We start from the raw sequence: 26,157 nt of genomic DNA, 5'->3' as shown, positions 1-26,157 counted from the left end.
GGAGAGGGGAGAGAGGGGGAGAGAGGGGGAGAGAGAGAGAACCAGGGAAGAAAGTAGAGAGAGTGACAGTGAGAGTGTGATATAGATAGGGTATTAATGGAGAGGGCGGGAGAGGGAGAGGGAGAGGGAGAGGGGGAGAGAGGAGAAAGTGAGAGAGGGAGGGAGAGTGTGAGAGAAGAGAAGGCGGGAGAGAGAGGGAGGGAGAGTGAGAGAGCAAGAGAGGGAGAGAGAAAAAAAGGGAGGGAGAGAGAGAGAAGATAGAGAGAGTTGAGAGAGTGATGAAGGGAGGGAATGAGATAAAGGGAAAGGAGGTAGGGTGGAAGAGATGGGCAGAGAGAACGAGAGAGAGAGAGAGAGAGAGAGAGCGTGGGAGGGAGAGAGGGATATTTTGTTCTTCAGTTTTATTGGTGTTTATTTATATGTATTTTCTTCAAGATGGAATGTTGGCCTGTTTATCTTCTACCTTTACAATGATGGCTGCTGTGTTCAGTGCAGTGGAGGAGCATGTTTATTCAGGTTCAATCAACGCCAAATCCGTCCTCTCTCATGTTTTACCCAGGAAAGGCTGTGATGGAAGTTGGAAGTGCTGATTTCCCAAGTGCTCGAGCAGCCATGTCTTCACCACTTGCTAAATCTATCTTCGCCATTGATGGTATGTTTATTGTATTGCTTGTGTTGTTCAGTTATTTTAGTTGTTGCTGCGAGTTTTCTTCCATTTGTTACCCATTTATTGTGTGATTTTTTTTTTTAAATATTGAGATTTTTATCTTATTTATTGTTAATGTTGTGCTACAGATGAATGGTTTGTATTTGCGTGTAATTTTCTCTGCTTTGTAAATTGACATTTTGCTTGCAGTTTTTCACTTCTTATAATCATTATATTGGATTGTCAAGAAGTGTATCAAGCATTATTTTTTTTTTTGTTTTTATGAGAAGTTTACATAACTAGCACACAATTCTTATGCATTTGCATATCTCACACCTAATGTTTCATGTTTACTTGCATAGCACTTTGGCACTTTACCCCTATGCTTGAAAATATGCTTTCTCTTTTAAAAGTGGTAATGATGCTATTTTTGATGTGATATTAAATATTTGAGTGTTGTGTAAATATGAAAGTTAAATATGAAAGTTTTTAGGTGTGAGATATTTAAATGCATTTGAATTGACGCTAAGTGGAGAAAAAAGGAATGCACATATTTTTCCCCTCATGGATAACTTTAATATATTTATGACGTTTTAGTAGATTAGAAAAGCAACCACATCTTGTAAAGTATCTTTTGACCTTAAATATGAAAGATTTCAAGTATATTGTAGTGATTTACTTTCTCATCATTAGAATTTAATTTTACCTTTCCTCAAAGGGTATATTCTTTTCTTCTTCATCAGAAATGATAGAATTATGTGCCTATTTTTAACTACCTTATTTTAGTTGTCGCCATATTTCCTTTAATATTATCACTCCTTAAGCTCTTCTTCCTAATTTTTTACATGTGAATCTTAAAATTATTGTCTCATTTTCTCTCAACTTAGGTTTGTTTTAGGCAGCTGCAACTTATTAAGGAACAACTGTGAAACTGCTGAAGAATAATATGATTTTGCAAAAAGCTGCAGTGACTATTTTAATTTTTTTTTTTTTGAAAAAGTCGAATTGCAGCTAGAGAGCTGCCACCACATTTAGCTAGGGCCGATGAGAAAACACAGATTTCAGAGGCAACTTTTTGCAAAAGCTGCCAAAATGCTGTTTATTCAAACGGGTAAAACTATGGTGCGGTGTCGCACCATAGTTTTGAGCTTTTAGCTATCTACAACTTTTTTATTTCCTAACACTCAAATATTTACAACATATCTAATATAATTCCAATTTTATTAAGTTTACTTTTAATTCTTCTTGATATCCACTTTGTGCTTGATACTCTGAGGCATTACCTATCTAGCCTTAACTCTACAAAGCACATACTATTTGTGTTTTCATTCATTTATATAATTGATGCAAAATACTTGCAACTATCATATCTATGCATTCTTTTATATTCTAATTATATTTAACTAATGATGTCACAAAAAAAAAAAAAATGATCAGCATGAATCTTAATGTATGTTAGTTAAAAAAGTTTTCATTGTTAATTTGACATATTTCAAGCTCTCATTTTAATAATTTTATAGTAAAACAAAATATCTTGATATTACAAGCCTTATGACACTAAGAATGATTTGATCCAAGCCCAAGTGATTGGAAGTTTTGAAGCATTATTTGAAATAAAATGATTTCTAATTTGACATACTTTCAATAAAATCGAGTGCCTTGACAAGAGCAATTCAACGAGTTCAAAATTACTCAATTATGAGGGCATTAAAACACAAATGCGAAATGATTTGAGATTAGAAATAATCATCATGAATTGTCTGATGAAGTGTTTTGAATGGGAGGAAGCTAAGACTTAAGTTTACTCTATTGAAGAAAATTTGAAGGCAATGCTTATCTACAATCATCATTGACCACCCCTAGATGTCATTTCCAAGTATTGTCTTGTGGTTGTTGCAGTCCAACTACTGGCTTGCGGCTATTGTAGTTCAACTACTGCCTTGTTGTTGCCTAATATTTGTAACTCAGTTAAAACTTTGTAATCTTATTTTTTTTTACTTAGAGAGAGAGAGTAAATATCTGTAAATTCAAATACATAGTGGATAATATTGATTGGTTCAGGCCCCATTAATTTTTCCCTTTCCAGTGTTTTTCAAAAAAAAAATTTGCTCTCTTATCATTTATATACGTGCGTGTTAGATCTTCCTGTAATGTTAAAACCTTAATCTTTAACTTTAATGTCACGAATTTTCTATCAAACTTCAATGTCACGAATTTTCTATTACACACAATTAATATTTTTTTATCTTATATAATATTGTGTCATAAATTTAAATTTGTTGTATTAATTTTTAGCCATTACTTTTAAAACTTCTTTTCCATTGTTCAATCTTTTGCTTATTGCAATAGACATATCATTAACTATAATGATGTTATATATAAACAGCATATGCCAAACCATCTCACATTGATATAATTTGTAAGTACTCTATCGCCTAGGAAAAAAAAATGATACGGGTTCAATAAACATTCATGTAAATTTTTTGTAGTTGAAAACTCTTATGTTACCCGTCAATTGTTAATAATAGCCAATGTTCTCTGTTATTTATCTTTAATAACCTGGCCGTGTTTTTGACTCTCTTTTTTAATTTGAACAAAACTAGTTCTATTGATGCTCAATTATATACCTTTTTAAGATAAGCAAAATTATATGAGGATTCTTTGTTTTTTTCCAAATTTTATAATGTTCTTGACAAATAAATTATTGCATAGAAGATCTTTTTTGTATGAAGCCAAATTGATTCTCCAAAAACAACATAATTTTTTTGATAATCAATTGAAACTCTCCAAATATTAATATATATATCATATGAGCCTAGAACCTTTATGCAAATTTTTAGAGAAAACTTCATTCTTTTTTTTTGAGTAAATTTATATCATACATCATTGTTTTATTCATTATGCCTTTTAAAATAAAATTTTCTTTGAAGCTATACTCTGATATATTTTAAATTTTTGGAATGTCTTCATTTTATACTTGCATTTTATCATCTTTGTTTGTTATGCATCTGATAGCAAAATATCTAAATTCCACCTCTCGTACATTTATCTATTTTATATTGTTTCTTTTCTCATTCAATTGTACCAAGTCTATAATATAAAATAATCAAAACTTGAGACGTGAAGCTTTGGTATAATCATTCCAGGATGCAATAGTATTTATCTTTTGCCAATATTTTAAAACACATTTATTAAATTGTTAACAACCTTTTGCATCTCCTCACTCTCTCACTAAATCTCTTTATTAATATATATATATTCTCTCATATTGCAATAATCTTTTTAATGGAATTAATCATTTTATTCAACATTAAATTTGATTCAACTCATAAGCTCTAAAATTCTCCTAACTATTACCTTGAACTATAAATAATATCTCACGGTTCAATTATCGTCATATTAGCCCAAGGACGCTTGTAATCATCTTAAATATTGGTTATGAATGTTAAATTTCCTTTTCTCTGGAATGGTAAATTTCTTCTTTAGTCTTTAACTTGAAAAAATTTCATATGCTATGCTGACAGTTTATTGATTCATGAGACAAATAATGAAATTATAGTAAATGTTTTGATTGAGTGATTTCTAAAATTTGCGGTTCTAGTAGGTTTTTTTTTAATGTCACTTTTCTGCTCTAAAGTAATTGTTTATTCTACTTTTCTTCGCATGATGGCTATGTAGAATCAATCTATGGAAATTTACATTATACTACAATTTTTATGTATTTATATATCTAAACACCTACAGTTTGATATTTACACTTATAACACTTTGGCATCATAAACCTTTGCATTACAAGATGCATTTCTCTGTTTTAAAAAATAGTGATGATAGTGTTTTTGATGTGATTTTAAAGATTGAGTGATATGCATGGTAATATTAATGTGTAGGTGTTAGATATGTAAATACAAAAGATTTATGTGGTATGTATGTAAATGCCCCATCATTTTATTGTTCTTCTAGTCGAAACATGAATGGTGTATATTCACTTATCTTAGGTTTCTGCTGTTTCAGGTATTACAAGAGTCTTCTTTGGATCAGATTTTGTGACCGTCACGAAGTCTGATGAAGCTTCCTGGGATTATCTAAAGCCTGAAGTTTTTGCTGCAATAATGGACTTCTATGGGACAGGAAACCCTCTTTTTCTAGATTCGAATACTGCAGCTTCTAAGGATACTGCAATTCATGAGGTATCATCTCCTTTGCTTAAAATATTGTCCCACTTTATGTGCTAATTTCGATCAAAATTTAGCTTTTCTTGTTGTTATTGCTAATGAATACAGCATTCCATTGTTCATTTTAATAAAGGGATAATTACATACATAGCACTTGAAATATTATTATTTACAACACTAGCAACCAGGTGATTTTTTGAACTATTGAACTAGTGTATTTATGCGTGTCATGATCAAAGCATTTGGAATTTGATAAAAATGAGAAATATGGGTTGGGGTTTTCTTGTGAATCTTAATATTTGAGTAAGAATTTGAAAAATTGATAAAAGAAAGGGTGCTAGTTTTTCAATGCATGAACTCGAGCTTTTACCTATGCTTATTGTAGGAGGAAAGTGTCATAATGCTTACTTGACTCTTTTAGGGGTTCGCTTTAGCCCCATACTCTATAAAAGTGTCAATTTAGTCTCCATATTCTTTTTTTGATGGGGGAATAAAATAGTCCTCTTTGGGGATAAATTTGACCCTATTAAAAGAGTCTGAGACACTTTTATAGACTTTAGGACTAGAACGAATCCATGTAAATAGCCAAGGGACTATTTTGAACTTTTCTCCTTATTTTAGCTTGGCCATGGAAAAGTTTGATGTGTTTTAGGCTATCAATGATGCAGAAACTTCCCAAGGTGCTTGGATTTGTCATTTCTAGGTCTATTTTGAAGGAAAGCTGTCAGTGTGACTGTTTATTTGATCTTGCTTGATAAAAAGGGGCATTTACATACATATCACACAATTCTTATGCATTTAAAATGCTCAAGCTTAAATTTTCATTTTTACACACATAGCACTCATGTTTAATATCACATAAAAAATTACATCATCACCATTTTTTGAAAGTGAAATGCACCTTTTCATGCATAGGTTTAAATCACCAAAGTGCTTTGTATGTAAATATGAAAGTTTGTGTGAGATATGTAAATACATTGTGTTCTAGGCATGTAAATTTCCCTATAGAAAATAAGGAAGAATATGGAGAAATAGAAGTTGTTTGGTAAAAGTGATAAAGGAGCTTAATTTGTTGGATCATTAAAGGGGAAGTTTACAACACACATGTGGGTTTCGAAAATTCTGGTCGCTCCCTATGATTCTCTTCATTTATTTATTTATTTTTTTTATGGGGAGAGTTTTGGACGATCAAATTTTCAGAAGGCAGGTTTGATTATAGATTAGACACTACCCAGAGATTTAACTCTCTTTTTGGAGGAACTTTTTTGATATGGGGTTTTGAGATCTCCCATAGGAGCGCAAGACCGTATGGTTAATTACCCATCTCGATAATAAAAGAACATTTTTGATTAAAACTATTCATTATAAATTGAATATTCAATATTTACTAACAAAAATCTTAGAATTTAAATTGCAAAATTTTTCACTTGAAGCTTAAAACATATGGTGGGAGAAATGAAGAGTAAACCCGATCAAGATCTCATTGTTTCGTCGTCGTGGGTCGTCGTGGTCCCTGATCTTTTTTATCAGAGGAGGTGGTCGACCCAACATGACTGAATGATCTTTATCAGGAACCATGAGTTATGCTGTCCAAGGGATCTTTATATGTATGAGGTGAATGTATGTCTAAGAGGAAAACAATCTTATCTGACATAAGACTTTATGTCAATTAATTTTATCATTGGTTCACAATTCGAAGGGTAGAAAGCCATTAGAGAATTTACGGGCCGCGGCCTTAACCATAATATAATGATGTCATTTGGTGACAATCATTCATTTAGAGGACTATTGTTTTAATTGTTATTTTGTGGTGCTATTTGGCGGCAAAACCACGCAGGTAGAAGACTCAAGGCACGTCGTTACTAGTGTGCGATTGCTTTGATTGTGAATATAAGGATGCATTTGATATGATATTAACTCTTTGTGAGCTAAAGTCAATAAAAAATTTGTCATCATTGATAAACTGTTAGGGATGGTGGTTGGATTTCGCTTTTAGTTTTTGAGTGATTGATTTGACTTGAATATTTAATTTATTACTTTGGAAATTTATTTTAAAATTGATCCCTCTTTTGAGATATTAAATCAACACGACTATCTTTGGGGAATTGTTTATCTTTAAACTTTATCGACTCTGACCTATTTACAGAGGATCAGGTTCAGTAATTGAAATAATTGAATTCAAAATAGGCTTTGAAGCATAATTTTAAAATAGACCCATCCGGTTGAAATCTTCTATCAATTCGACCATTATTGGCGATTTGAGCATTTAAAACTTTTATATTTGAAGGGAAATTTAATTTAGTTAATTTAGGCTTTTCAGGATATCAGTCCTGCCAACTCTTGTCCTTTAGTAAGGAGGATCGAACTAGGTGATTTGAACTTGTAAATTTTTATTTTATGATTTGGACGTTATGAAATTTACTAGACTCGTCAACTTCAGTCCTTGCGAGGAGGAGGATTACTAGTTGAGTGAGACTTACAATCCTATCCTATAGAAAATGTTGTCTGATTAACCAGCGCAACATTCTCGAACATAGTATTTGAGCATTTAATACATTGGTTGGAGCACTTGCATGCTTACAATTTTATATATTTGAATATTTTAAAGAGTTTTATAAGCTTTAAAGAATAAATTTTAAGCCATGAGTTTACTATGGACTTTATATCTAGAGGCATATGATAGATTTTGAAAATATATGTAATTGATTTACTTATGTAGATACCTTTAAGCATACCTAACTCATAATTTTCTCAAGTGGCACTTTTCTAAGTTTTAAAAGTGGCACATTTTAAGATATCCCATTTAACTTGGGTGATAACCATGAAATTTAAATAAATTTTGATTTAAAATTCATTCAAAGATTAAAGTATTTGCAAAATTATTTTGATTTTAGGATTTTAAAAGGGAACTCTTATGTTCGTTAGCAGGTGTATTGCGAATCAAATGAAGAGCTTTTGAAGTTTCAAAATTTTTAGGCTTAAATTATGTTTGAACTCTAAGAGCTTAAATTTGAAAGCTCAAAACTACAAATAGTTATTTAAGACCTTAAGAGTCATTTTAAAGCTTAAATTCTTCAATATTTTTAAGCCTAATAGCCAATGTTTCAAAAGCCCAAAACTTGAAATATTTTTGAAACCTTAAGAGCCTAAATGTTAAATGCCCAGATTTTCGATAATTTAATCTTACGAGCGTAAATTTTAAAAGCTCGAATTTCCAAATTATTTTATTTTAAAAGCTTGAATTTCCAAATTATTTTAAAATTTAAATGATTCATATTCAATGTTATTTTCAAGTTAAAAAATTTCATGATTTTAAATTAATTACATATCCAGATCATTTAAAATTTGGTAGCCTCACTGCATTACCTCTGTACCAGGAGAATAACAACCTTCCTAACCGTCTTAAAAGACGTGTTGGTCACGTCGTGAGACACTATGGCCGGGGAACAAAAACAAAACATCTAGCACACGATCTTAAAACACAAAACTAGCCTTCAGTATACCCGTAAAAAGTGTCAAATCGCAAGGAGAAAGTTCCCCGATCAATACTTAATTCCCACGGACGGGTATTTACTTTTTCCCAAGGATGGGTATTTTATAATCCCAATTTTAAAAGGAGTTTTCCGAACGATTTTGCAGTTTCCCTAATAGTACCTAATTCCCACAAACAGGTAATCGCACCTCGATGAATGGAGATTTTCAATATTACCCCATTGCCCATCTCATTATACATTTTCGAGCGAAACATCGTTACGACGACGATGATGAAATGACTGGCCCGACGATCAACAACACGACAAAATAAAATAAAATATAGATCTTTTCTCTCTCTCTCTCTCTCTCTCTCTTTATAACACAATGCACTAGAAATACTAAAACAAAAAGGAACAAATGAACAAAAGAAATATGCAAACTGAGTTCTACTCGTGAAAGTAGTTCTTAGTTATGTGAAGTCGGGTTGGTGGGGCAAACATGCAAATAGGAGATGTGATTTGACTAGGGATGTCAGACGAGATTGTGAAAAAGGCTCCCTTTGGCTTCAGAGGTGATATTACATCCGAAGAACATATATGTCGAGAAATTTTATTTGGCTCATTGGAGCCCTTTTCTGCATATATGTCCTCCAGATGTTATATTTTTTGCGTCTTCGAGCGTCGAAGGACTTGGACATAGGGATTTGGGAATCCTTGGTTTCGAGTTAAGGCAGAGGGGCGGCGTGCGAAGGTGATAGACAGCGGCTTGGTTTCTTTGCTCGGGTTTCAAATTGGAGGAGGACTTAGGATTTTTGGTTGTGTGAATAGTGGGAGGTAGGCGAAGTGGAGGGGAAGTTTCATTGGTGAACAGGGAGTAGGGATGGGGTTTCGTGTGGTTTCAAACTGAGTGGAAGAGTGGTGAGGGCTTTTGTGGCTTTGAACAAAAGAAAAAATAGAAGGCGAAAAGGAAAACAAGGGAAATGAGGGCTTACGACAAAGGCTTTTGCTAACTCCTGTGTGTTTTCAATTAGACAAAATGAAAAGGGAGAGCTAGACTTGCGAATGGGAGGGAGGTGCTCTTGTTCGTGCTTGTAAGTGAGGAAGAGCAGGAGCGGTTATCTCCTTCGAGTGGGCTCCAATGGGCAGGAGAGTAAGTAGATAGTTAATCAATTAATTTAATTTTTATTTTCATCTTTATTTTTTTTTCACGATCCACAACACAACCCGAGGCTTCTATTTTCTTCCTAGGTGCTAATTCTCACCATCAATCTTTTAGGGGAAAATGGGAGATATCCAAGGAGCGGCCATATAAGCTTTGCTTCTAATATTTGATTGATTGTTAATTGATAAACGAGAATTATGGTGGTTTTTTTTCTCATTTTGATTGGGATGAACTTTAACTATTAGAAGTTATATTAGAAAATAATTAATTTTTTGAGAAATTTCGAGGAATAAATTATTTCGTTAGATTATGAGTTAATTTCTTTCCTATTTTATATTTATTTCCTTGGATCAGGAGTTATTTCCTTTCTTGTTTTAGGATTTCATATTTTATGTTATTTTCTTTTTCTCTAAATAAATAATATGAATTTATTAACTGGAGAAATTAGATTATATATCTTTCGTTTCATATCAGAATCAATCGACCTGTGTAAAGCGGGAGCTGTGACCCGCACAGAGTGGGAGTTGCAATGGGAGCTACGACTTGCGCAGAGGGGGACTTGCAACCTGTGACATTTCTTTTCATACCAGAATCGAACGACCTGCGTAAAGCGGGAGCTGTGACCCACACAGAGCGGAAGTTGCAACTTGAGCTACGGCTTGCGCGAAGCGGGACTTGCAATCTGCAACATTGTCCATGAGACCCGCACCTTCCCTTTACGACGACCTTGCGGGAGCCAACAATTCGCGAGCAAATTTCTCTCTCTCTAGTTGAAATCACTTTGTCCACGACTTGCGAGCAGAATTGAAATTGGACAATCAGGCCGCTGCAACTTCAGGGCGACTGTCCCTCTGACTCTTATGTGGATCCCGCCGTTGCAGCAGTTGTGAATCCCAGCTCTGATGGAAGTCCCACTGTACTTTCGCCTGCCCTGAGCTGAGCTGCCGGAGGGGAAAAAATTAGGTATTCTCTTTCTGGTGGAAATCTTAATGCCAAGAGGCAAGTTTCTATTTCCAGTGGAAATCCCAATCTCAAAATCAAGAGGTGACTCTCTCTCTAGTGGAAATCCCATATATGAGATTTTAATTCCGGTGGCGACTGTGATCACGATCGCCTTGCCCTAATTCAATAGCTACTCATCACCGGAGAGGCAAACACCTTCACTGAAGATCAATAAGAAAGGGACAATTGACTATCTTATCGAGGAGCTACATCTTTCCTGTTTGCTGAATACACGTCCTTATAGCTGGAGGTGCAGCTGCCACTCTACCTTCCCTGCAGGTCATTCCTGCAGTTTTTTGGCACTTGTTCCCTGCAGTAGTCTGACTTCTTGATTTTCAGCATTCCGACTTCCCTAATTCCTTAAGTTACTTGCTTGACGTCGCCGCTTTGGCTTCCATTACGATGGGAGGGCGCTCGATGGATATATGACCAGGTAGTGGGAATGTTCAATGATGGCCTCAGAACAACTTTCTATACATTCAATGCAGTGGTTTATTTAGTGCAGGTGTTTCTGTGGTTGCTTATGTGGTGGAAGCCCATTCAAGATGTGGTGGAAGCAGCCCATTCAAGTCATTATTGTCCCGTTCAAGATATTTTTTTGTAGGTGCCTCTTTTTATGCTGTCCCTAGTTTCCTTCTTAGTGGAAGACTTTTCCTCTTGTTGCAGTGCTTTCCTGTTGAATAGAAAGGAAGACGTAAGAAATTGCATTAAACTTCCCCTGGTTTTTCCTGCACCAGGCCTCCTCCGGAGTTTTTTCTGCAGCAGGCTCTCTTTCGGAACTTTTATCTATATCAGGCCTTCTTCTGGAGCTTTTCTTGCAGCAGGTCATTCACCGGAATTCTTCCTTTGGCAGACCCTCCTTCGGAGTCTTTTCTCGCATCAGACCCTTATTTAGAACTTTTTCCTGCATCAGACCCTCCATAGCTTTCCTGTACTAGGCCTTCCTTCGGAGCTTTTTCTTGTATCAGACCCTTTAAAGCTTTTCATGTAATAAGTCCTCCATCGGAATTTTTTTTGCAGCTGACCCTCCTTCAGAAGCTTTTCTTGCAGAAGGCCCTCCTTTGACAATTTTTTCTTTATCAGACCCTCCGGAGCTTTACGCGCAGCAAAGCCTACCTCTGGGCTTTTTCTTTTTTTTTCCTTTTTTTTTGCTGGTCATAACCCATAGCTTTTTCTGGAGATTGTTTACTTCCCTGAAAACTCCCCTGCAACATTACTTAGAGGACCCTTCTGCCTATTTATCGACATTGCAGGAATTGCAGTCAGCTAGCCGTCAATTTTTCCTGTAAGCTATCTACTTCTTTGCAAACTCCCCTACAACATCACCTATAGGAGTCTTCCGCCTACTTATGGACATTGCAGGAACTACAATAAAATTTATCCATAGTTGTCTGTTTCCCTGCAAACTCCCCAATAACATTACTTGTATGAGTCTTCCACTTACCTACCGACTCTGCTAGAACTGCAATCAAAGACAACACAATTGTCTACTTATTTACAAGCTCCCATGCAACATTACCTGTAGGAGTCTTCCGCCTACCTACAGACACTGCAGAAACTGCAGTCAATGACAACCGAAGTACGGGATGAAGATTTCAAGTTTTACTTCACAAGATCTTCTTCGCACATTGTTTGATGTTTTCAAATCCAAGTTGAACATGATTTTTAATTATTTTTCAACTTAAGGGACAGTGTTAGAAGTTATATTAGGAAGTAATTTATTCTTGTGAAAAGTTATGAGAAATAAATTGTTTCCTTAGATTAGAATTTATTTCCTTGGATTAAGAGTTTTTTTCGTTTATCTCTAAAATTAATATAAATTGATTAATTAGAGATATTATGTGATATATCTTTCCTTTCATATTATTTTCTTTTTATTATCTTTCTAATTTTAAGATCTATGTAAGAGTTATTTATACCCTCTTTCATATCAATGAAAAATATTCCATTCTTCCGCTTTATTATGAATTTCAACAATAACTATTGTGAAGGATAGATTTTATTGGCTGAGTTTGCAAAGAAATGTAGCAGTCAGAGTACGAAAACACAAAATTTGCACATAAGTTAAAAGGTATAAAAAATAATATCTAGATATGCAAACTACTGCCTATTCCTTATAAGCAGTTGGAAGTTGATTGAATGGCTAATGTGTTAGGATTGCCAAAAGTTTTAAGAAAAATGTCTCTCTATGGTGGTGGATTTTCTTATCGATGCGTTTTACCAATTATTACATGAAAATAGATGCATTGTATATATTGAAGTTATGTTTCAATCGAGTTATTAAATGACATTTGCTATTTAAAACCATCTTATTTGACAAAAATATAAAATTTATGAGTGACATTTAAAAGAGTTTATGGAAAAATTAGAAATCAAATATAACTTTCAACAATTTTTCACCGACAAATTGATTTATAGACGAAACTAGTTAATTAAATTCTAGGCAATGTATTATTGTTTTTGATAAGTTATCATGCATTTAATTAGGATTTTATGTTATCTACAACTAAATTCAAACATAATTCTTTTTTCAATAAGTTCATTTGTACGACTCAATTTAAAAAATGTAGTTCTGATTGATTAATTTAAGTTTATTTATGCATAATTTGCATGAATAATACTGCAGGAAGCTTGGTGTTAACTTTGACAGTTATAAGTCATACGTGGAATTCAAAGAAGCCATTAATTCATAGTCCGATAAAGCTAAAACGATTTTCTCTAGCTAATAAGTACTGCTTAAAAAATGTGATCATTTAAACTTATTAAATGTAATGAATACATACAATTTGTAATTATCAAGAAATATAATATATTTAGTTTGACTTTTATGTTCTCATTGACCAATGCTTTAGATTCATCTCATTTTTTACCCTTCAAATTTTCATGTCCGGCCCAACATTTGTAGTCTTCCCAGAAGTCATTATTTTTGTGCCCATAGCTATAATTGGTGATGAAATAATGTTCATATATTTGAAGTCCCTTATTTATACAAGTGAGGATTCATATATATCTCCAATCTCCTAGAAAAATGTTAACAGCACAATTTATCAGTTCTATTCTTCCAAGTTGGGCCTGATTTATGTGAATATAAAGTTCGTAGTCATTAGAAAAGTAGAATGCTTTCATTATAAGGTTCCTTTTGAAAATTGTAATTTTAAATTTATATTTATATTTTGAACTTTTTATTTTTTATATTATTTTTTTTGTGAATTTTAGTTGTAATCAGTGATAAGTTAGGTTGGAATCTCAATTTATATACATATGATGTTATCCTCCTTCCATGGTTGTGATTTTTCTATTTTTCTATTGCTTGCTTGGGCTTCTTGTTCTGTGGTTAATATGGGTTTCTGTTGCAATTCCCGTCTCCTTTGATTTGGTCCTTTTTTGGTTTGTTTCTTTCAAAATTAATGGAAGTTTAAGAAATAAATATGTGGGCATTTATGTATATAGCACACAGTTCTAATGCATTCACATATATCGCATCTATACTTTCATATTTACACACATTCCACTTAAATCTTTAATATCACATAAAAAATAGCATTGCTATGACTTTTTAAAAGTGAAACACACTTTTTTCACTTATAATTTTAAAGCACCAAAGTGTCATCTACGTAAATACAAAAGTTTAGGTGTGATATATGTAAATTCATAAGAATTGTGTAAATGCATAAGAATTGTGTGCTTGGCATGTAAATTTCCCAAAAAATAGAAAAGATAAAATGATTTGGATTCCCTACTTTGAATGGAAGTTTTTGCTGCCTAACAAAATGATTTCCTCTTTATTTGATTGGGAAATGAATATAAAACAGGAGAGTGTGAAGTACATTCTTTCATTTGATACCTTAGGCTTATAGAAATTTAGTTCAACTAAAATGAAAATACTAGAGCTAAGCTTAAATGTAAATTAGGCTAGCTTATATATGTTGATTAAAATGTAAATCCCATGCATTGTAAGTATATCAGATTGATGGATATGAAATAAAGAGAATTGAATTTATAGGCGAAAAACATAATTTAAGATTAATAGCGTGTTTCCCACAAAGTTACATAATTATTTCTTCTATTGGATGTATTATATCTACAGTGCTTATTATATTTGCATTTAGGGAGGGTAAAGGGGTGAAAAGTGAAATTTATGATGATTAAATGCCTTTCAGGAAATTGTTGGTGACCTTATCTCTCGAGTTGTTTGACGTTAAGGTTTAGGACCATTTTTTAATCTTTTATTTAGAAAAAATCAATGCTAATTATTTCGATTATAAGGCTGACCTTTTTTTGGCTATTTATTTTGGAATATCGGTCAAGTTTGTAATGGCAGACTACCTTTCGGCTACCAATCTTATCAGGTTGTTTCACTGTGATAGCATGTCAACTTGGAGGTTATCAGTTCATTTGTTACAATAAAATCAAGGAAGATTTACGTACATACCACTCAATTACTATGTATTTGCATATATAACACCTAAACTTTGATCTTTACCTACATACCACCTTACCTATGCATGAAAAGTTGGATTTCACTTTTCTAAAGTTAAAACAGGGGTATTTTTGATGTGATATGAAACATTTGGGTGTTATAAATATAAAAAAACAATGTTTGGGTGTTAGATAAGTAAATACATATGAATTGGGTGGTATGTATGTAAATGCCCCAAAAGTAGCTCTAAAGTTAATAGCTGTGATTTTTCCTTTCCTGGGGGAGGGGAATCAATTGTTGGTCTACAACAATCAATAAATTTTAGACTTGAGCTTTCATGTTTACTAACTTGGAAAGCCCCATCCATCAACTGATTCTACATATACCCAATTTCTATGTTCTTACATATCTAACACCTAAACTATTTACGAAGTGAAATAAACCTTTTCATCAATAGATAAGTTGGAAATTATGTAAAATTTGAAGTTTAGGTATGCAAATACACAGGAATTGAGTGGTATGTGATCTTTCTTTTTAATTTAAAGGACAACTCTGGATCCTGATGTTTAAGTTGTGAAGGTTAGAGTGAAGTTCTCATCCTCTTTTTGTTTTGCTTATTTTTGTAGAATGATTCTGAAATTGTTGCAATGATCAAAGAACTTTTGGAGACTCGAATTCGTCCTGCTGTGCAAGATGATGGCGGTGATATCGAGTATCGCGGATATGATGAGTAATTTATCTTTACTTAAATGAACTAAATAACATTAATATAAAAGAAGGAATATTTACATTCATGCCACTTAATTTCTATGTATTTACATATCTAACACCAAAACTTCAATTTTTACTCTATACCACCTTTTCAATGGATGAGAAGGTGTATTTCACTTTTTAAAAGTTAAACTGGTGGTATTTCTTATGTGATATGAAAGATTTGTGTGGTGTCAATGTAAAAACATAAATTTTAGGTGTTAGATATGTAAATTCATATGAATTGGGATGGTATGCATGTAAATCCACCGCATAGAGCCTAAACTTAAATCCATTGTTGCATTGATGGTGATACATGCTAGGATATTTGCAGCGGCAGAGTAAATGATTATTGTCTTATCATAGTACTGAAATCCAACACACATCTCAGGTCACCCTCGTCGCCCGCTCCCACCATGGGCACTTCCACTATAAGTTGGCTATTACAGGCGTGAAAGGATTACACAGTTTCTCGGATTACACTTTGCACGGATGAACCCATGGTGGAAGCAGGCGGTGGGGGTGACTTGAAATGGCGGCAGTTGAAGGGCAGTGATGGCTAGAGGGCAACAACGGTGGCCGCCGAAGGGTGGAGGCGGAGGCGGTGGTTAACATCTTTGAGCTTTGGTCCGATAAAAAATCCCTGATAGGTTAACAGTCCTTGGTGGATTGCTCCCTATCCCGTCCGCACAAGTTAATAAGCAAGCAATACTCCAACTAACAACCTAAGATGGGTTAGAAGTCCTCAATGAACTTCCACTGGCTTATCACGTTCAGGCTAACATCGTCGAGTAATACTCTGATACACAGACCCGAGTAAATCAAAGGTCGCTGACAATCTTTCCTCACAACAACCGCTTTTCAGATCAGAGTCTCTAGACAACATTTCACATCCGTTACAACATAAAAACACAATTCATCGTCACAAGAAATGTTCACAAAAGAAAGAGAGAAGCTTGGGGGCCAAAGATTTAATAAAATAAAATCAATAAACTAATTTGTCCATAAATGCATCCGTACCAATTGCGTCAGTGCCAAATGCATCAATGCGACATAATCCTGACAAACATGAGAAAAAAGTCAAAGATGAGAAGAAATCACTACATTTGTCTTGCTCATAAAACATGACAGATAAACAAGAACAAGGGCATTAGTACTACATGACATCAATGTTTTCCTTTGCCTCCTCGTTAATAAAGAGGACCTTTTGCAATTCGCTTTCAATGTCATCGCTGTCAAAATCTGATGAAGGGGCCTGATTGGGGGTAAGTCCCTCCATGATAACTGCAGCCCAGTGTTGCGCTGCTGACTCCTTTTCAGGAAGCCCCGAATGAATACCTCATCGATGAACCATTTCTGCTGCTCCTTCGCCTCAACGTTAAGAATATGGTTGCGAGCCTCCTGAACGTGGTCCCGAATGATTGTTTCTAAAATCGATCGAGTACTTGAAGCTCTCGATTGCCCTGTGCTCGATCCCAATAATGTCGACATCTTTCTCAAACTTTAACTTTTGCTTCTCATCCTTTAGGGCCGACACCCTCAACCGCAGAGCCTTCACGCTCTTATTTCTGTGACTTAAGTCGGCTCGTGCTTCTACCAACTTCTGAGTCGCCGCTGTAGACTGCTCTGTCGTGCACTCCGTTAGCTGTGACTCCAAGGCTGCGACTTCCTCAGTTCAAGAATTATTAGCCCTTGTACTTGCCTTGAAAGGATTTATTCCCAACGAACTCATAATTCCACTCTCCCAAAGCAAAACAAGCTTCATCCGAAGTTTTGTCATCTTGTTCTGCGGGAAAGAAAATTTGGCATGAGACAAATGAAATAATTACGTAAAAAAAATGAAAAATAAAAGAGAGAATAACTCACGAAGATCTTTGCCTCCTGCAACCAGGTGCACGCATGTTTCAATACAAATTCTGGAATACAAAACCTTGAAGGGCAAGCGGATGACTTCATCACCTCTTCGCTTCTCTTATTCTGCTTTTGAGGAAGTACCCCACGGTCACTACCTGACAGCGGACGCTTCGGGGGTATCGTGCGAGCTAGCTCAAGGGGTCTCTTATTGGTTTTCTTTAACGCAATTGCCGAAGATCGCTAGGATGGAATGAAAGCTTGACCTGGAATAGAGATTCCTCGCTTACAAGCTCATAAATATGTTGCATCTCAGATTGCATCTCCTTGAGGTCCCGAAAACCCAACATCCGCAGTATCCCATCTTCGGTGGTATGGAGCAAGATGGGCAGTTGTTTCAACTTTCCTCTTCTCTTGTGAAATCCCTAATCATTCTGAGCAAAAGAAAACCTTTTAGAGCAATCCTTCATCGAATCCTTCAGGTTGAAGTCCAAACTTTGTTCTTGAAAAATGCACGACAGTGTGCGTCGCTAGCAAACCCCCACAGTTGGGCCAAGATCTCAGGCATCAACTTTGACCCGCATCTACTAAAAAAGATGATCATCCCGATAATTATCATCTCCACCCGAAAAGAAAGTTTGATGCAAACTCCGATCGCCTTCAAGATGTCCATAAACTCGGGCGCCGATGCAAATCGTAGACCAGCTCGTAATATCGCATCGTGAACGGTGATGTATCTTGAAGAGGGAGAGTTAGCTCGATTAGTTGGAGTTGATTGCATATCATTTGAGAAGTAATATTTATTCTAGAATAGAATCAAGTCGCTCTCCGTCAGCTTCGACACTACGTCCTCAGGGTTCTGGCACTTCCTATGGGTTTCGGCAGGGCAATGTCCCCTAGATGTCTCCATCTCAGTAGTGCGAATGGAGTTCCTGGAGGGCCCGCTGTGCATGGTTAGGGATAACTTTCGGGATTACTTTCTCCCGCTTCTTCACAAAAAAAATGATTGAAGAAAGAAATCTCAAATCGCCTGTTTGATGAGCAAAATATTTTTTCTCTTATTTTTCTTCCACTTTTCTACACTTTCTTCCTCCCCTGGTGCTGAATTCTCTCCTCCCTTGGGCCTCTCTCTCTCCCTCTCCCTCTCCCTCTCCCTCCTGAGGTTCCTCCCTCCCCTATAAATTTTTCTCTGTCTTTTTCTTCTTCTCATCTCTTTTTTCTGAAATTTTCCTTTCACCACAAACCCCCTATTTATTGGCTAATGGAGGTCCCAATCTTCTTAATTTAAACCAAAATCTGGATTAATTCAAAATTATTTGCAATTAAACCAGACCTTTGGATTCACCTCCTTTTTCAAGGGGATGATCTAGTTCTTTGGAACCAACGACCACACCTCTTCTCTTGGATCCATCGCCTGAAACACAGGAAAGACCACAACCGTCCTTTCCGATCCCACGGATAGATGATCCGACAACCCAGCTAAGCCACCGCGCGGGCGGGCCATGCAAGACTCGAGCCTGCTCCGCGAGACTGCCCACATTAAATAGCTTTATGGCCTACCGAACTAGTCCATATCTCGGCCTCAGTTAGGCCCATCCCCACCTCTCACATTGCAAGCATGTCATGGACAGCTAAGCTGTAAGGCTTTTATATGTATAAAGAAACACACACACACACACACACACACACACACATATATATATATATATATATACATACAAAAGAGAGCGAGAGAGAGAGAAATAATGGATAATTCAAAATTGTTTTGATTTGTATGTGAATGTATAAATGAAAAATATTATAAAAAATCAGAGTGTTCTAGATTTCAATATTTTCAGACGATGTTGTTGGTTCTACCCAAAAGTAGGGGGCAACAGATGCATCACAAATAAATTTTCAATGTCCAACACGAATATCGAGGCATGACAAATATCGATGCAAATCTTTTAGCAAGAAAAAATTAAACTTTGATAAAAAATTTATCTAGATGTATGATTCCAGCAAACATAGTCAAACTTAACGACAGTCAAACGTCTATCAAACGCTGTTTGACGGAGGGGATCTCTCTCGTCTTTCTGATCAAGGGTGTTTTTAACTTTTGTCTTATTTGCAATTTAGACTTTATAAATAGAGCCCTAAGCCCCCCATGGGAGGGGATCGAGGCTCAGAACCAGAAACAGAGTAGAGTCTGCATAAGAGGGACCTGAGGCCTAGCCTGCTGCATCGCCGTCTCCGGTCCTCCTCGCCTTTCGTCTGCTGCCTCTGTCGTTCAACCTCCATCGTCTTAGGCCGCCATGGGTTAGAACCGCCTCCTTCTGGCGATCGTCGTCTTCCGTCGCTGCCGCCTTCTAGCTGTCGTCGCTTCCGACCGTCTGCGCCTTCAAAAGCAGCAGCCACTGTCACATCCGGTCTCCTTTGCCCTTCGTCCGCCATCGTCTCAGGCCTCTGCAGCCTCCTTTTGACTGTCGTCGCTGCCTTCGGCCGCCATCGGCTCATACTGCTGCCTTCTGGCCACCACTGCCTTCCCACCATCGTCGCCTTTCGACCTTCTCCACCTGGAGGCTTTCCAACCTTCACTGCCCTCACGACAACCACCGTTGCCTCTTGATTATTGCCCTCTTAGGCAGCTGCTGTCGTCTTAGGTTGTGATTGCCGCACGCTCCCTATCATGGGTTTCATCCATGCGCAAACATTGTAATTCGAGAAATTGTGTAACTTTTTTTGTGTGTGGGAAAAGGGGTTGTAGCTGTAATCGCCAACCCATATTAGAACATTTCAACTTAGGAAAGCCCTGTGGTTTTTTCTCTTTTTGGGGTTTTTACGTAAAAACTTATTGTGTTATCTTCTTGTTCTTATTTTTATCTGAGTATGTGCTGAATTTTCGTACTACATTGAGATGATATTTACTTTGTCGTCATGAATCTCGTAGCACACATTGGTTTGGCAGTCGGAGACGACTGTGGTTGGAGGGTGGCAACTGCTGCTATGGTTGTGGCCTTAGACGACGGCGGCCGAAGGGCGGAGGCAACCAGAGGTGGAGGCCAGAAGGCAGTGGCATGAGACAACAACGACGAAAGGGCAATGGTAGCCAGAGGTGGAGGTCGGAAGGTTGTAGTGGTTGGAAGGCGACGACGACTATAAGGCGAAAACGATCAGAGTTGGCGATGCAGGAGGCTGGGCCGCAACTCCCTCTTTTGCAGTCCCTGCCCTATCTGGCTTCGAGTCTCGGACCCCTCTCATAAGGGGTTTATGATTCTATTTATAGAGTCTAAATTACAAATAAGAGATGAATCCAAGACACTCTATCGGACGATTGAGAAAGATCCCCTCGATTGGACTGCGTTTGATGGACGTTTGGCTACCTTGATGATGTTAGAATTGAATGATCTTGAACTCATTGGATTTGTCTTGCCGAGACACTTGATTTGACTATAAATATGTCATATTTGACACCTGTTTGACCTTTCAGACTTGTTCGAAAAACTTTTGAAAGTGGTTTGTTGGCTTGATATAACTCAGATCAGATCGATTTTAGCATTATTGGGTTCATCTGTTTAGGCCGGTCAGTTTGATTATCATTTTGCTGGAATCAATTGTTTGGATGAATTTTTATCAAAGTTTGAATATTTTCCGTTAAAAGATTTGCATTGAGATCTGTGTCATGCTTCAAGATTCGTGTTGGATATTAAAAAATTATTGTGGCGTATCAGTTGTCCTCCTATTTTTGGGCGGGACCAGTTGCATCGTCCGAAAATATTAAATTCTTAAGCACTTTGATTTTTTATAATATTTTTCGTATATCCATACTTACAAATCAAAATAATTTTGAATTATTCCTTATTTCTCTGTCTCTCTCTCTTTTGTGTGTGTATTTATATGTTACACTTTCGACTAGTTTTAATATAAGAATAGCATATATGCATTATACTTTCGACTAGTTTTAATATAAGAATAATATATGCCTTTAAACATATAAATGCCTCGTAGTTTAGTTGGCCATGACATGGTCCCTCTTTTGCACACAAACGATGCTTTCTTTGCAGGTTGGGCGGGCCCAACTGGGATGAGATAGGGCTTGTTCGGGCCTGTAGGCCATGAAGCTGTTGAATGCGAGCGGTCCCACCGAGCAAGCTCGAGCCTTAGGTAGCTCGCGTGGTGGCTTAGCTGGGCTGCTAGTTCATCTATCCGTGGAATCAGATTGGACCGTTGTGACCTTGCCCACGTTTCAGGCGGTGGATCCAAGATTGATGTGACGGTTGATTCCAAAGGACTAGATTATCCCCTTGATTAAGGAGATGGATCTAAGGGTTTGAATTAATTGTGAATAATTTGAATTAATCTAGATTTCAGTTTAAATTAGGAAGATTGAAACTTCCATTGGACTTTAAATAAAGGGTTATGGTGAAGGGAAAAATTCTAAAGGAAGAGGGGGAGGAGAAGAGAAAGAGGAGAAGAAAAAAAAGAAGAAAAAATTGTAAGGGTAGGGGTAGGAAGCTCAAGAGGGAGGGAGAGGGAGAGGCCTAATGGAGGAGAAAATTCAACCCAAGGGGAGGAAGGTGTAGAAGGGAGGAAGAAAAAGAAGAGAAAAAAAATTTCCTCATCTCCGCCTAGCAAGTGATTTGAGATTTATTTTTTTGATCTTTTTTTTTTTGTGAAAATGTGGGGAAAAATTATCCTCGAAAGCTATCCTTGATCTTGCCCAACAAGCCCTTTAGGATCTTCTTTTGCGATCTTTCGCATTGCTGAGATGTCGACATTTGGTGAACCATGTCCTGCCATAACCCAGAGGAAGTACCATAACTCTGAGGACTCAGTGTCGAAGTTGACGGCGGACGACTTGATTCTATTTTGGAAGTACTATTTCCCAAATGATATGATAGTGAAGCTGCCAACTCCAACTGATCAAGCTTACTCTCCCCCTTTAGGAAACATCGCCGCTCATGAGACATATATTACGAGGTAGTCTTCGATTTCTGTCGGTGCCCGAGTTTATGGACATACTGAAGGCGATCGATGTTTGAATCACATAGCTTTCTTGTCGGGTGGCGACGATCATCATCGGATTGATCATCTTTTGAAGTAGACATGTGTCGAATTTGACACCCGTGATCTTGGCTCGGCCGTGCGAGTTCGCTAGCGACGCACACAACCTTGTGTTTTTCAAGAATAAGGTGTTGGACTTCCGCTCGAAAGATCCGATGAGACAATGCTTTGTAAGTTTCTTTTTTACTTAGGGTCTGTTTGTGACAACTTGTTTGGTGCGGTGGTGTTTTGAAAATGCACCTGAACTGTTTGGGTAAACTGCGTTTTGACAGCTTATGCATTTTGAAAACGCTCAAAGCAGTGTTTTCACACCCCACCTATTTAGGTGCGGTGCGGTAGCTTTCTGACAACGGTCTGACTTTTCCAAAACAATAAAATTTATAATACCCACCGCGCCTAGCTTATCAACAGATTAATTTTAATCAGCTTATTAGCAGATTATTCAATAAGTTGTAGCTGCCCCAAACAGACTCTTAGAATGATTGGGGGTTTCGTGAGAGGTGAGCATATCACCGAAGATGGGATAGTGCAGATGTTGGGATTTCGGGACCTCAAGGAGATACAATTCTAGGTGCAATATATCTATGAGCTTGTAAGTGTGAAATCTTTATCCCATGTCAAGCTTTCCTTCCATCTTGAGTGATCTTTGATAGTGGCGTTGAAGAAAACCAAGAAAAGGTCCCTCGAGTGAGCTCCTGCGACACCCCCGAAGCGTCCCTTACCTGATGGTGACCGCGAGGTTCTTCCTCAAAAGTAGCATAAGAGAAGCGAAGAGGACAAGAAGTCATCGACTAGGCCTACAAAGATTCATATTCCAGGAAACTTATTGAATCATGATGCATTAGGGTTGCAAGAGACAGAGTGCTTCGTGAGTTATTCTCTCTTTTCTATTCATTATTCTTATGTAATTCTTTCATTTGTTTGATGGCAAATTCTCTTTTCGATTGAACAAGATGACGAAACTCTTGATGGGGCTTCGCCTTGCTTTGGAAAAATGGAATTCTGAGTTTGTTAGGATCAAATTCCTTCAGGGAGAGTACTAGTGCCGATATGATTTGTAAACTGAGGAAGTTGCAATCTTAGAGTCTCAGATGACGGAGTACAAGACAGAACTGTCTACAACGGCGACTTTGCTCTTGCTACTTTGTCAGGGCCTGGAGAAGACTCAGGAGGAGTTGGTAGAAGCACGAGTCGATCTTAATCAGAGTAAAAAAAACGTGAAGGCTTTGCGATTGAGGGTGTTGACCCTAGAGGATGAGAACAAGAAGCTAAAATTCTAAGTAAGAGGCTGACATTATTGGGATCGAGCAATGGGCGATCAAGAACTCGGTCCATTTTAGAACCATCATTCGGGTCGGGTTTGGGTATTAGGTTCGGGTCAGTCCCGAATCTGACCCGATTGACCCCTAATTGATTTTATTTTATTGGTTATTTGTCACCTGAGCATCTTTCTTTCTTTATTGCACTTTTCTTGTGATGATTAATTGTGTTTTCATGTCGCAGTGGATGTGAGATATTGTTTAGAGGTTATGATTTGAAAGGTGGTTGTTGTTGGAGAAGATCGTGAACAACCTTTGTCTTATCCGGGGCTTTGGATCAAGTTTGTCTCACTGATGTTAGCCCGTATGTGATAAGCCAGTGGAAGTTCACCAAGAACTTTTCACCAATCTGAGGTTGTTAGTTGGAGCATTGCTTGCTTATTAACCTGTGCGGACAGGATGGGGTGCAATCCACCAAGGGCTATTAACATATCAAGGGATGTTTATTGGAATAAGGTTCAACGATGTTAACCTGTGTGGAAGAGGTTGGGTCGATTCCTTTTGAGATTGATCGTGCTCTGACTGAAAGACAATCGAAGTATCGTATTTCTTGGGTCGAGAGTTTGAGGTGACTCGTAAATGAACCATTACTCTTTCTTGAGGTGTCCTCGTATAGAGAAAAGCAAGAGAATGATATTCATTTAATAAGTTAGAGATATGTTGATGTTGTTAGTGAAGCAAACACGACAATATAAGATGCAATATAATATCTATGAAAAAGAAAGACAAATGACACTGATAATAACACACACAACTGGGAAAACAAAGAACAACAAATAGACTGAAGATTACATAATTGAACTGTTATTGATTGTACTTGTGGAGATTCTCCGCATTCCAAGTTCTCTACAGGTTCTTCCCCTCTGAGTCCTTGAGGTTGAAAGTTTTAGGCTTGATGATGGTGACGATGATGTAAGGACCCTACCAGGAGGGGACAACTTATTATATTGCTGGTCATGACCAGCTGCTTTTAGACTACACAAGACCAGATCCTCAATAGAGATAGACCGAGGCTTGAATCTTCGGTTGAAGTGGCGGGCCCATAGATATGTCGCATTGATGTTGAGGTTCCTCGTTGCATGGGTTGAAGGATTGAACTCAAGGATTTGGAACCCCAATATCTATCGAGATGACGGTTATAAGGCGCATCCCCAGTTGGAGTTTGTGTGGTAGTCCGGTAAGCCCAGAGGTCGTTGCGGAGTTCTTTAACCCACTGTCTCCAGCCTTTTCAAGACTAGTCTTCAACTCTTTAAACACAGTTCAAATTGTCACATCTGTTTGTCCATTGGTTCGAGTGTGGGCAACAATGGTGTGCAACAACTGGATATGGAGATCTTTGCAAAAAGATGTAAAGACCTTCCCAGAGAGTTGAGTTCCATTATCAGTGATAATTTTTGTTGGGAGGCCGAAACGACAAATAATATTCTTCCAAACAAGCTGCTTGGCATTGGCTTTTGTGATCTTTAGGGATGTCAATTCAGGTTAGCGGGTCGGGTTCGGGTCTGACCCGAATAATGACGGGTCAAAAACTAAGACCTGCTTACCCGAACCTGAACTTCACCTGCTAACCCGAACCCGATCCTAAATTTTATGCTTATTCAGGTCATGTTTTGATTTTTATGTTTAACCTGAACCCAACTCGAATAATAAACGGGTCAAATTCTGACCCAAACCTGACTAAAAAAATATTCAGGTCAACCCTAACAAAAAAATTTCGAGTCGAGATTGAGTCGGTTTTACGTATTGGGTCAATTTTTGACACCCGTAGTGATCTTGACGAGCTGTTCAGCTTCAACCCACTTAGTAAAGTAGTCAACAACTAAGATGGTGAACTTTTGTTGCCCATTGACTACTGGAAATGATCCCATGATGTTCGCCCCCATTGGGCAAAAGGCAAGGGCTCAAAAGTGAGGTGAGCATTATTGGCGGGCATGTGTAAGGTTAGAGTGCAATTGACCATTTTTACATTTTAGCACAAATCCAGTGCATCATGTTTGATCGCTGACTAGTAGAAACATTATCTCATTATTTTAAAGGGCAAGAGCTCTACCCCTGAGGTGCTCTCCACATAACATTATCTCACTATTTGACACCCGTCTGATCTTCCAATTATGCCTAAAAAACTTTCGAAAATGGTTTTTTGTCTCGTTCTGGGCTTGTTTTAAGTGCGTCGTTGGATTCATCTTGTCGGGCCGGTCTGTTTGATTATACGTTTGCTGGAATTAGGGCTGTCAATTTGGCTCGTTGTTTGTGAACAGCTCGTGTTCGACTCGTTAAGCAGCTCGTGTTCGGCTCGTTCGTTAAGCCTAACGAGCCGAA

General features: G+C 37.1%; 1 protein-coding gene across 1 annotated transcript in view; it reads left to right on the top strand.

The window, feature by feature from the left end:
* Positions 1-490: 490 nt before the first annotated feature.
* The window catches only part of LOC110033190 (nifU-like protein 5, mitochondrial), a gene marked incomplete at its 5' end in the record, with an annotated part of 27,779 nt that continues 2,112 nt past the window's right edge, over positions 491-26,157 (top strand). Inside the window, 3 exon segments of the mRNA XM_020737096.1 lie at positions 491-652; positions 4,658-4,833; positions 15,502-15,605. Of these exon segments, the coding sequence (XP_020592755.1) occupies positions 491-652; positions 4,658-4,833; positions 15,502-15,605 (442 nt within the window).

The sequence above is a fragment of the Phalaenopsis equestris genome, unplaced genomic scaffold (assembly GCF_001263595.1).
Source record: "Phalaenopsis equestris unplaced genomic scaffold, ASM126359v1 Scaffold001111, whole genome shotgun sequence".
NCBI lineage: Eukaryota > Viridiplantae > Streptophyta > Magnoliopsida > Asparagales > Orchidaceae > Phalaenopsis > Phalaenopsis equestris.
Note: the sequence above shows the minus strand (reverse complement) of the source record. Positions and strands in the feature narration are given on the sequence as shown.